At 50.7% G+C, this 12,017-nt stretch overlaps 1 protein-coding gene across 4 annotated transcripts in view; it reads left to right on the forward strand.

The window, feature by feature from the left end:
* SUSD6 (sushi domain containing 6) overlaps window positions 1–9,333 on the forward strand; it is a 93,691-nt gene extending 84,358 nt beyond the window's left edge. For all 4 annotated transcript variants that reach the window (XM_081229101.1, XM_081229100.1, XM_081229103.1 and 1 more), the window contains 2 exons: window positions 3,058–3,476; window positions 5,427–9,333. In XM_081229101.1, coding sequence (XP_081085227.1) covers window positions 3,058–3,476; window positions 5,427–5,452 — 445 coding nt within the window. In that variant the 3' untranslated portion in view covers window positions 5,453–9,333. The remainder of the gene's footprint in view (window positions 1–3,057; window positions 3,477–5,426) is intronic.
* The last annotated feature ends 2,684 nt before the right edge of the window (window positions 9,334–12,017 follow it).

Below are 12,017 nucleotides of genomic sequence, written 5' to 3' on the forward strand. Positions count from 1 at the left end.
CATCCCCATGAGTTCTGATTTATTTAGTTTGGGCTGGGCGCCTGGCATTAGTGTTTTAAAAAGCTCCCCACGTGGTTCTGACGTGCAGCCTAGGATTGGCAAGCCCTGCACTATACCGCACTAGAAACCGAGGAAGTGGTTTTCCTGCCTACCTTTGTCACTTTCCTTTTTCCAGGTGAGTGCACCAGCCACAAATCATCCCAGACTGGATAGGTGAGGTTGGGGTGGGGGTGGCCAATGGTGGGGACCTGGCCCCCGGTGGGTCCCTCATGGTGGGCTCTCCCAGGCTGGCGTGGCCCCCTTACCTGCTTGGGTTGCCCTGGCCCTTCCTCGGTCCCTCCGAAGAAAACAGTTTATGTCCATCCACACCCCTTCCTCAGTGACTGTTGTCAGGCACTGGCACGAAGGAACAGACTAAACTGCATTAAATAAAATGCTCCTGGTCTGGAATGCACAGACAAGGACCAGTTTAATATCTGTGTACCGTGTGTGTGATTCTTCTTTCTTCTTGTTATTTTGTTTTGTTTGGGGCAGGGAGTAGCAGCTATTTTTAAGGGTAGTTAATCAGTAGACTAGAGAAGATTTGGAAGGGACTGTCTATTGGAAAGAATTGGCTACTGCCACGTTCAGTCAACTCGAGCTGTTCCTCATTTCATCCAAATTAGGGATCGTTTTCCCCTGGTAGTTAACTAGTCAGTGTGTTCAAAGTAACTGATTCTGCCTAAGTGGAAGGGAGATTTGGGTTTCATTAGAGACCCTGGTTAAATTTTGTACATCTATTTTTTTTTTTTTTTTGCGGTACGCGGGCCCCTCACTGTTGTGGCCTCTCCTGTTGCGGAGCACAGGCTCCGGACGCGCAGGCTCAGCGGCCATGGCTCATGGGCCCAGCCGCTCCGCGGCATGTGGGATCTTCCTGGACCGGGGCACGAACCCGTGTCCCCTGCCTCGGCAGGCGGATTCTCAACCACTGTGCCACCAGGGAAGCCCCTATCTATTACTTTTTAAACAAACAAACAAACAAAAAATGTTATTTTGAATAACGAAAGTTAAGCACATGCCAGAGTGCACTCTGTTTTCAGATGCCACCCTGCCATCAAAGTTTCCCTTCTTTCCAGAAACGTCTGAGCACTTTTTTGAGTGCCACTTCTGTCATCCTCACTGTGTGTGTGCCATTTGAACTGGGTAGTACAGATTTTTATCTGCAAGTACAGGTGAGGAAATTGAGAACGAATAAAACAGTCCAGCAATAATAATATGGTCCAGCCATAGACCTTATGTGTCTCCTGGTGTGACACACAGAAGAGGACACGACATCACAGACAGTGCTGTGGCGTGTAGTGTTCTAGGCCAAGATTGGCCTGACTCTAATCCCAGGGAAATGATTAGACAGGTCCAAATCATGGAACATTCTAGGAGACAGCTGGCTTGGACTTTATAAAAAACATCAGTGTCCTGAAAGAAAACGATAGTGGACTGTTCTAGATTAAAAGAGATGCAAGAGACAGGACAACGAAGTGCAATGCATGATCCATAATTGGATTGTGGATGAAAACAAGACAGCAGCTGAAGCAGATATATTTTTGGGTAGTTGGGAACATTTGTATTACGGTATTTATACCAATGTTATTTCCAGGATGTAAATACTGTTGTAGTTACATAGGAAAAGAGGTTCTTGGGAGGTGTGTGCTAACTACTGTCTTAATTAGTAAGAAATAACTTATTTTCAGAATGGTTCAGGAATTCCCTGGTGGTCTAATGGTTAGGACTCTGCCCTTCTGCTGCCGGGGGCCTGGGTTCAGTCTGTGGCCTGGGAACTAAGATCCTGCAAGCCTCACAGTGGCAAAAAAAAAAAAAAAAAAAAGTGCGTGTATAAAAGTAATCCAGAAAAGAAGTATTTGCATGGATAAATCTCCCAAACGTAATGTTATAATGTTGAGTTAAATACAAAGCCAGACACACACACACACACACACACACACACACACACACACACACACACACACACACACACACACACACACACACACACACACACACACACACACACACACACACACACTCTCTCTCTCTCTCTCTCTCTCTCTCTCTCTCTCTCTCTCTCTCTCTCTCTCTCTCTCTCTCTCTCTTATTGTCTTTCCCATTCATATAAAGATCAAAAATACGCAGAAATTAACTGGTGCTGAAGGATTCATGTTTAGGCAGTAAAATTACTAAAATAAAAGTCAAAGGAACGATTTTCATGAGAGTCAGGATCGTGGTTACTTTTGGTGGTGAGGCGATAGGACTAGACACGGTGGGGGTGGGGTAGGTGGTGCCAGCAGTGTTCTGTTTCTTGACCCAGCTAGGGCTTGTATGCCAGGTTACCTCTGGAATAAATCAGCTGTACGTTTTTCGATGTTTGTCTAATACTTGTGTTATAATTCACATATTTTTTAAGTTTACGAAGTTAAAAAAATTAAATAAAAGGCAAGCAAAGTGGCTGAGTCAAAAGAATAAAATTCTTCAGTTTTTGAGTCCAGTGTCCCATTTCAAGACCACGATGCTTCTTTTCCTCCTCTTTTTAAAAGGAGCTTTATGGAGATGTCATTTACATACCATACAGTATGCCCGCTTGAAGTGCGCAGGCAGGGGTGTATTCACGGGTATTTGTAGCCATCATTCTCCCACTTTCCTATCTTAGCTGTGCTGAGTGAATGGCTTTATTTCTGGGTCTCTAGCTTCCTAGTTTTTGCACAGGACCAGAGGGCTAGGTGCCTGTGTACCCAGAGGTTAAGAACACAGTCTTTGGAAGCAGGTGGAATGGATTCACATCCTAGCTTCGTCCCTTACCAGCTGTGCGACTGGGTGGGTTACTTAACTACTCTGAGCCTCATCTGCATTCTTGGTGAATCTACCTGAAAGGAGTCAGGTGAGGACTCAGTGGGGTAAAGTGTGTAAAGCCCTTAGTGCCATGCCGGGTACATAGTAAGTGGTCAGAAACGGTTGGTGTTGTTGATACTGTGATATTTACCTGTGTGTGTATTCTGATTCTTCCTTTGTCCTTTCCTACGGATGCAGGCGTGACCAGGGGGTGTCCGGGGACCAGGTGTCCATCATGGTGGATGGAGTCCAGGTTGCGCTGCCATCGTATGAGGAGGCTGTGTACGGAAGTTCCGGTCACTGTGTGCCGCCCGCTGACCCCAGAGTGCAGATTGTGCTGTCAGAAGGGTCTGGGCCCAGTGGGAGGAGCGGGCCAAGGGAGCAGCAGCTGCAGGACCAGGGGGCCTGCTCCTCCGCAGGCGGAGAGGAGGAGGCCCCGGGCCAGTCTGGACTGTGTGAAGCCCGGGGCTCTCGGGGCTCGGAGACTGTGATGGTGCATCAGGCAGCCCCCTCTTCCTGGGTGGCCGGCTCAGGGAACAGCCGAGTGGCACACAAAGAAGCCCCAGATTCAGAGAACAGTGACATACAAAGCCTCACGTCGGAGGACTACACAGATGGTAGGTGCTCTGTGCTGATCGATCGTAAGTTATTATCTGCTCAGGGTCCTTGCTGGGAGTGAGGAAGGACTGTGAACCTTTCTGATAATTGGTGTATCTGGAGGCAAAGAAAGATAATACCTGGGGGATTATCCTACAGAATAGAATTTTACCCTCGGAGCCCCAGGTAGGCCTTTGGGCTCTGTACAGGGAGGCTTTTCACTGTTGTCTGTGAATTTTAATAGGTTTGGAGTCTCCGAAACTATTCATGGCCTCAGGGATATGCTAAATCAAAGGGTAGACAGCCGGTTGCAGGTGGAGTGGGGCCTGTCCTCTTGTCATAATTTTTATGTTCCTGAAAGAACAGGAATGACAAGAAGGTGTGGGGTCTTATGACAGAGGAAACTGGAGCCTGCCTCTCCCAGAGCATTCCAGCTGCTTCATTTTAAATAGGAGCATGCCAGGTCCCGTGCTAGTTGGTTTTCTTGCACTGTGTCAGTCAAACCTCACAGTGATCCTGAGAAGTGGGTATTATTACCAGCCCCATTTTACAGATAGGGATACTGAAGCTCAAAGAGGTTAAGTCACTTGCCCATTGGTAGGTGGCTGAGCTGGGATTTGAAGCCGATGGATCTGCTCCCAAACTTGCGTTATAGCCCCATGGTGCCATGCTGCCTCCCAGGTCACTCCAGGTCCTTTGTGGCAAACCAGCCAGAGAACAAAATTGCCCCCTCCTGACACCTCTGCCTTTACCGGAGCCTGGAGAGTTGAACATTGGGATTGACTCTGTCACTTTAAAAAACATGTTTATGTAAAATCCCACTGTGGTTCAGGATGCAGACCGAATCTAGACGTTTCCCTTTAGAAAGTGAGGACTTCTATACTTACCAACCCCCCCGTAAAAGAGCCTTAGAGAAAACTGTTTCCTGGGAGTCCTGGGCACAGTTAATGTGTGTGGTTTAGAATATCTGAAAGCAAAGAAGTTGGAAATTCTTAAGTGCAGATCAGGTGTAGGGTTTCCTCATTGTCAGCAGCATGCCTCCTTTTTTCTTGGTGGGATATAGAGCTAGGAAGGGGCCATTAAATAGGTGGCCAGGGTTTAAAGGTGGAAGCCAGTGACCCCCTGGGCAGCCAGCTTTACATATTGTGTGTCTGCACGTATTGACACAAGCCTCAGCCCTTATCCCTCCTAAGGAGCCAAGGTGGTGCCAGCTCTTCTCCCTTCTCCTCCTTGCTCCCTTGGTTTGTTCCATGTATTGAACAAGCGTTTTTCAGAGCCCGTCTTGTGCCAGGTGCTGGATTAGGTTTCAGGTGTGATGGATGGAAGGAACTGTGAAACATGCTCTCTGCCCACATGGATTGTCAGTCAGTTGGGAAGATGGAGCCTATACTTGAGAAAAAATGGAACCAAGAATGGTGGGGTCCATGTCAGAATGAGGAGTGCAAAAAACAAGACACACAGGTTATCGAGTCGGTTACAGGCTAAGCCTGAGCTGTCTGGGGCTGACAGTACTGAAGGAAGCCAGGCCCTTAAGGTGTCAGTCTAAGTCGGGTGACAGATGAGTCAACTAAGACCCAGAGATGGGGAGTGATTTACTCAGTATCACACAGCTGGAGGATGGCTTGAAGGAGGAGGTGAGACTTACCAGGGCTCAGGAGCCTCATAGGGCAAGAATAAGGATAGAAAGAGAAGCAACTAAAACATCGGAGTTAAAGCAGAGAAGAGGGTTCAAGGTGGTAGGACCAGAAGGGGTTTGAATAGCCGACTGAATGTTCAGATTTTGTCACACAGGCAGGGGGAGAGATGAGCAAGGAAGGCCTAGAAAAGGGCGAGGGATTTAGGCTACCTAGAAGCCTGTGTGTAGGGCATTTTATTTCTTTAAACATGGGATCCCTGCGACGGGGTCAGGTGTGCTGCAGAGTCACTCACACGGGCTAACCACTGTGCTCTCCATCCTCCTCTGCCCACAGATATCCCACTGTTGAAAGAAGCATGAGGGCTGCCGCTGGCTTCTCTCCTCTCTGCCCTCCCTCCCTCTCCCTGTGGGTTTGAGCACCACGTACTCCAGCTGCCCTACCCGGATACCTGAGCTGCCACCTGTGTATCTGTGTATCTGTGTATCTCTGAGGGCCTGCAGGCCCACCTTGGCTGGAAACTCAAGGAAGATTCTCACCATCTGCCTGCTGGACAGCTGGAGGAGCTGGCTTTTTGCCTGGCCCAGCCTTCCCGGCTGTGTCGGGGACATCGTTGAATGTGCTGGATTGAGCCCTTCCTTCCCCCGAGCCCTCCGGGTCCGCTCCAGCGAGCGAGCGCTTGGGCGGCAGCCCCCGTGGGCCCCAGAGCGCTGCGTTTACTTGTGCCTTCCTCCCGCCCATCCAGTGTCCCTGTCATGCGGGCTTGTTGCTGTCCTGCAAGCCTTGGTGGCGGCACTCTGCCGCACAGGGGGCCGGGCCTGGGTCTGGCCTGTTTCCTTTGGGGGCTGGCACTGCTGCCCTTAGCAGGAGCAGGTCCGAGAGTGGCTTGAGTTGGGGCAAGAGTGTGGCTCCCTTGGCCTACCCTTGGTGGACGCTGGGGGCGCGTTGCTTGGCTGAGCAGGGAGGCCGTGTAAAGTCATGCCAGAGCTGTCCCAGCGCCCAGCTCTGTAGCTCAGAGGTGCCAGCACCTGGCCCTGTCACGTTTCCAAGAAGCATCCAGAAGATCCCAAGGGAGGGGAGGACGGTGGCTGATAATGATCGTCTTCCGCATATGCAAGTTCTCACTTCCTACTTCCAGCATCTGGCCTTCCTGGCCTCCGTCTTTTCTCTTTCCCTGGAGCATAGCGGGGAGTTGCATGCGGCCTCCTGGGTTTGATCCTGCGAAGCTCCGGCTTCCTTGCTGGCCGAGGCCTGAGGCGAATCATCCACGGGACGGGAGTGTTGCTGAGATGCCATGGGATGCCCATCTGGTCACTGGCAGTTGGGGCCAGTTGCCCCGTTCTGGGTTCCTGGTGAGGGAAGGAGGCCTGAGAGGCGCCGGCCGACCGTGTCCCCAGGCAGCTGCAGGCAGCTCCGCCCCGGTCCTGAGGGTCCTCCTCACCACAGTCACGTGCCTTAGTAACTGTGCCCAGGAAGCATCCTGCTGCTTGCCTCTGCTGCTTCTCCTCGTTCCGCCCTCCCCTGCCGCCCCTCCACTCGTCACAGCTGGCAGACGACTCCCTGGTCTTCCCGGCACCGGGAGGGCCCAAGACACAGTGGGCACACCGCCCCCACCCCGCTTGTTGGTGGAGATGGTTTGGAAGCAGCCTGGCTCCGGGGCCCTGCTGGGGCCACTCCCTCGGCTGAGTGTCCCCTGCTGACAGGGCTGCTGCTGCTTCAGGAGATGTGGCACTACGGAGCGCGTGTTACTGTTTTGTTTCGGAAGCACCGCGCCTCCGCTCCTTCCCCCAGCCTCTGTCTGGGGTGGTGAAAATAGTAGAGCCCGATGTGTTTTCAGTTCCTGACCTAACAGGGTAGCTCCGGGGGCGGCTGCGGGTGGCCTCCAAGAGGAGAGGAACGAATGGCCCGCCCTCAGCCTCCCGCCTCCACTCTCACACACGCACTTTACTCCGGGCTCTGCCGGGGGCTCGCCGCCCCTGTAGTTTTCCCTCTGGCTCAGGTGCGGGCAGCGCCTGCGTGCCGTCGGGCTCCTCCCCGCGGGAGCCCTCGCATGCTGTGCCCTCAGCCCTGGCCCGAGAGCCGGAGGGAGGGAGACCGAACGGAGCAGGGCTGTCCTTGGCCTCAGAAGAGGCCGTTTTCGGAGATGTGCCTGCTGGCCGTTGCTGGCATGGGGCCCATCTGGAGGGCAGGGTCCCCGGCCCCGCCGCTTCACCCTGCACAGGTTCTGTTCCACCCACCGGCTGCCCTTGTCTTCCTCCAAAGGAGATCAGGGACCAGTGGGGGCCGGGGGGAGGCATCCACAGTCTCATTGCTGAGCCTGCAGCTTTCGTTTCCCAATCTTCCAACACCTGAATTCTAGTCTAGAATCTTTCTTTAAATGGAAGCTCTTACCTTTTTTTATCTAATTACTCTGGGTTTTTCACCCAAGAGATTGCACTTTTTGTTTGCGGTATATTCAGCCACAGAGGTGACCGGCCTGGCCCTTGAAAAAAGAAAAGCCTGACTTCTGAACCCTTCTTCCACTTTGCCTGCCCGCCCTGGGGATCACAAGCCCAGACTTGCCACCCGGTAGAGAAGAGAGAAAAGTCAGGAACCTCCCTCCACGTTCCCCATGTCACTGGCTTTGCTGGGACCTCCCGGAGTCCCCTGGCCTGTGGGTGCAGAGCCAGCTTCAGTGCTGCTGACACCCACGACGGCTTGCCACAGCGAGTTCTCTGCTCCCACGTCAGCCATGCGCTGCTGTTTCTAGAGCTTCTGGCCTCTGTCCCTTGCGAAGGATCAGGGCCCCCCACAGCTGCCTTGGAGTGGGGCCTGGCTGAGAGACAAGGTGGTGCTGGGGGGGCCTGGAGCAGGTGGGGAAAACTGCCCATGGTCTGGCTTCCCGGGCTCCCCTCCAGGGGAGTCCAGCAGAGGACTCGCCCAGGAGAACAGTTGGCACCAAAGGACGTTTAAAAAGGGGTGTTTTGTTTTGTTTGTTTTGCGTACATGAGCTGACTCAGTGCAGGTTTTATATCCTGGCAACTTGCAGTCACATTCCAGTGACTTTCAAGGGCCAGTATATGGTGAAAATTACTTAAAATTTCCATCCCTTTCAATGCCTTAGTTCAGCACGTAGGCTCTATCTTTTGCCATTTTTGAGTTTCGTGTGCTATGCTCCCACTTCACTGGGTGTGAACCGTGAAATGGGCCGAGTCCTGGCCACTTAGTGAGTTCTTTTGGTTTTATAAGGTATTTCAATGTACATCCTACTAACACTCCATTTGCAAACAGAACTCATGTTGTCATCCCCATTCTTCCTGCCCTCCTCCTCTCCCCCTCCCCCAGCTTTAAAGCTCTGGAGAAGCTGGATGGCAAGACAGACAAAGGTACACTTTTCCTGCTAAGTTAGTGGTGGCACAGGAATCCTAGCACTCGGCCTTTCCCCTCCCCATCCCAGAGGAGCTCAAACCACTTGCTTTCTACATAACAATGTCACTTCCATTCCCAGGGAACGTCTTTACATAGAGAATGGAAAATGCTGCAAATATTTCTATATCCTTGCCTGTTCCCCCCCTCCCCCCACCCCCCACCTTGAGAATAACGGGCCCAGGAGGGAAGGGACACAGGCTTGACAGCTTAATTCCAGATGTGCTTGCTGAGGATAGAGGCTGGGAGCGTCTCATGGAGCCTGCTAGGGCTCCTGGCTCTCAGCATAGGGCCTGTCGTTACTGGTGTCCGGTGAGGGGCTCCGAGAGGATTTTGTCTGACAGATGGGTGCACCCGAGTGGTAGAGTAGCTAGTTCCCCGGAGAGGGAAAGGCAGGCTCAGCTTTCCTGGGAAGCGACCCCTCTTAACCACCAGTTGGAAATCTAGTAGAATTTTGAATGAGAACCCCAAGGCTGAGCCCTCTGCTAGGAGCTGGGGAAGATGCAGGGGCAAAGCACTCAGATGGCCAAGCAGGGAGGAGAGAGGGACGAGGAGGGTCGCCTGGCGGCCCACCACACCCTGCCCAGGCTTCTCATCACACCACTGTGGAATCTCTGCAATGGTTTCACATGACACACGCATCATTGAGTGTGCAGGATGTCAATCAGTTTGGGTTTGCTTTATTTTATTTTATATATATATTTTTTGGTATCCTGTACATTGCAGTGGGTGTGAAGATAGTATTTTAATATTTGTACAAAGTTTAATTTAATTTTAATTGTTCTATGTATATAACTGCATTTCTAAATAATAATAATTAAAAAAAAGTTCTTATGAAGGCGGTTGTGAGAGATGTCATCCTTCCAGAAGGTTTTTGCAGCAGCCCTCCTATGGGCAGGAGCTCGTGAAGGGATGAACCGCTAGCTCTGGGGAGAGAAGAGGAGACAGGATGAAGGTACAGGGGAGGGAGACCACAAACATAAGTGGAAATACATCATTTCTCTCTTTTTTTTAGTGCTCTTAGTGTGCCCCTCACTGTGCTCAAGCTGGGATTTGGCAGTGAGCAAGACCGTGAGTTTGGGGCCTGCATGGAATTCCTAACGTCTCAGGGAAGCAGACAGTCACAACACTATGCAGTGATGGCTGTGATCACCGAAGTTATGTTGGGGGACAGTCAGAAACACCTTTTGGATGAAATGCCACGTGAGCTGAGATGCGAAGGGCCGGAAGAGTGAGGCTGCGGAGCAGGACACGGGGGGGGGGGGGGGGGGGGTGTGTGTGTGTGTGTGTGTGTGTGTGTGTGTGTGTGTGTGTGTGTGTGTGTGTGTGTGTGTGTGTGTGTGTGTGTGTGTGTGTGTGTGTGTGTGTGTGTGTGTGTGTGTGTGTGTGTGTGTGTGTGTGTGTGTGTGTGTGTGTGTGTGTGTGTGTGTGTGTGTAGGCAGCAGAAAAGCACATTTAGTTTGAGAAACTGAAACTGAAAGGAGTCTAGGGCAGGCAGGGCTGAGGGCAGAGTGGCTCAGGACGGGCTGAGCGAGGTAAGCAGGGGCCAGTGGTAGGAGGCCCCGGCCAGCCAAGCTGAGAATCCTAAGGGCAACAAGTGCCTTAATGGTTTTAAGTAATAGAATGACTTAGTAAGCTCTGTTTTTTTTTAATTTTTATTTATTTTTTTAATTTTTAAAAATTTTTTGGAAGCTATCTCCGTCTCTTAAGAAGAATGAATTTAGAGGGGTATAACAAGTACCTGGAGACCGTTTAAGAAGTTGTTTGGTCTTGTGGGAAATAAGGCAGTTTGAGCAGCTAGGTGAACAGCAACACCATCCTCTGAGATGGGGAAATGGAAGGCACAGTTTGGGGAGGGGAAATGATGGAGATCTAGAGATGAAAGGGCAGGGCACATAGAGGTGAAGAGGTCATCATTGCCAGGTAGGAGAGGCCGACAGTACTCGAGCAGTTGCAACAGGTAGTAAAGTAAAGGGTGTGAGTAGAGAGATGTACAGGGTACTTTGGGATTGAAAACCAGGCCACCCTTAAATTTGCCCTCGGGGTAATGGTCAGGATGTGTTTCTCTAACAGTGTCAGGTGGGAAAACATTCTAGGGGCATCTGTGCCAAACACCCAGTCTCAACCTCAGAGCACCAGTCCTCAGAAGGGTCCGCACAGACATCACTTAATTGCAAGGAGAGGAAGAGAAGAGTATTGTACCAATAAGAGTAATGGTGATAAAAGCTGATCGTTAAAAAGCACTTACTCAGTACCAGGCAGGCTTCTAAGTACTCCATGTGTATAAACTCATGGAACCCACACAGCAGCTCTACAAGGCGGGTACCATCCCTGCCCAGAGCCCCAGACGATATAGAATGAGAGTGAGGCCTAAAGAGGTGAACTAACTCGCCCAAAGCGGAGCCAGGATTGAATTCAAACCCAGATGACCGGAGCGATCCCCTGCCCTGGCCCGTTCCTACCCCATCAGGCTCTTGCCTGCCTCTCCAGGACCTCACCCCCTTCTTTCTGCCTTTCAGAGTCTCTGTCTCACCAGTGAGCTTCAGGTAGAGGAAAAACACTAATTTGGGGGCAGGGAAATGGCACACTGTTCACGAGGATAATAAACTACTCTCAAAGGATGGGACGTACCCATCACGGTGTCGGGAGGAGGCATTTAAGCTATGCAGAAATGTGATAAGACATAAATTCACAAAGCAGTGGGAGTTGTTCCTCCACAAGAAAAAACCCAGGAAAGATTGCTTGTTTCAGTGAGAGGTAAGTCGTCTCTGTCGTTGGGAAATAGGTGCAGAAACACGTCCCATCAGGTAAGGTATGCTGGGTAGTCTTGTCAAAACGGGGTCAACCGCAGGCTTGCGGCCTTTCTCTTGATGACAGATGAGGGGGACAAAGGCAACAGCCCGCAAAACCTGCAGAGCTGCTGGGGGAAGGGCTGTCTTTGAAGTGGTTGCCTCAGGTTGGAAAGTGGATGGGAGGAGAGCAGAAGAATTTCCTGCCCTGCTGCTGAACCCCTGCCTCCCAATTTGGAAAGTGGAGACCCCTAGACAAGAACAAAAGTAGTAACAGTCTCCAGCGCAGGGCTCTCTCAGACTACTTAAAATATCTTGCAGTATGCCAAAGTAACACATAGGCATTTGAGAAAATTTAAAAAGGACATTACAATCACCCATAATTCCACCTCTTGCTGGCAATGTTCTAATCTCATAAAATTTCATTGACTTCATTTTTAATGGTTGTATAGTTTTCTGTCGTATTGGTAATTTGGACTTTTAGGTTGCCACATTTTTTTTTTTATCTTATAACCAGTGGTTTGATAGTATTTTAAATTATTTCTTTGGCATAAACTACTGGAGATGAAACTGCTAGATCAGAAGAAACACATTTTAGAGTCTTTTGACGTATCTCAAATTGCCCACCAAAGAAGTTATTCCCAATTATGTTGTCATTGGCAGTGTTCATTTTCCTAAACAACCTCACCAGCATGGGGAGTTACCATTTTTAAAAATATGCCAGTTGACAGAA

The sequence above is a fragment of the Mesoplodon bidens genome (genome assembly GCF_964165515.1).
Source record: "Mesoplodon bidens genome assembly, chromosome: 3".
NCBI classification, from domain to species: domain Eukaryota; kingdom Metazoa; phylum Chordata; class Mammalia; order Artiodactyla; family Ziphiidae; genus Mesoplodon; species Mesoplodon bidens.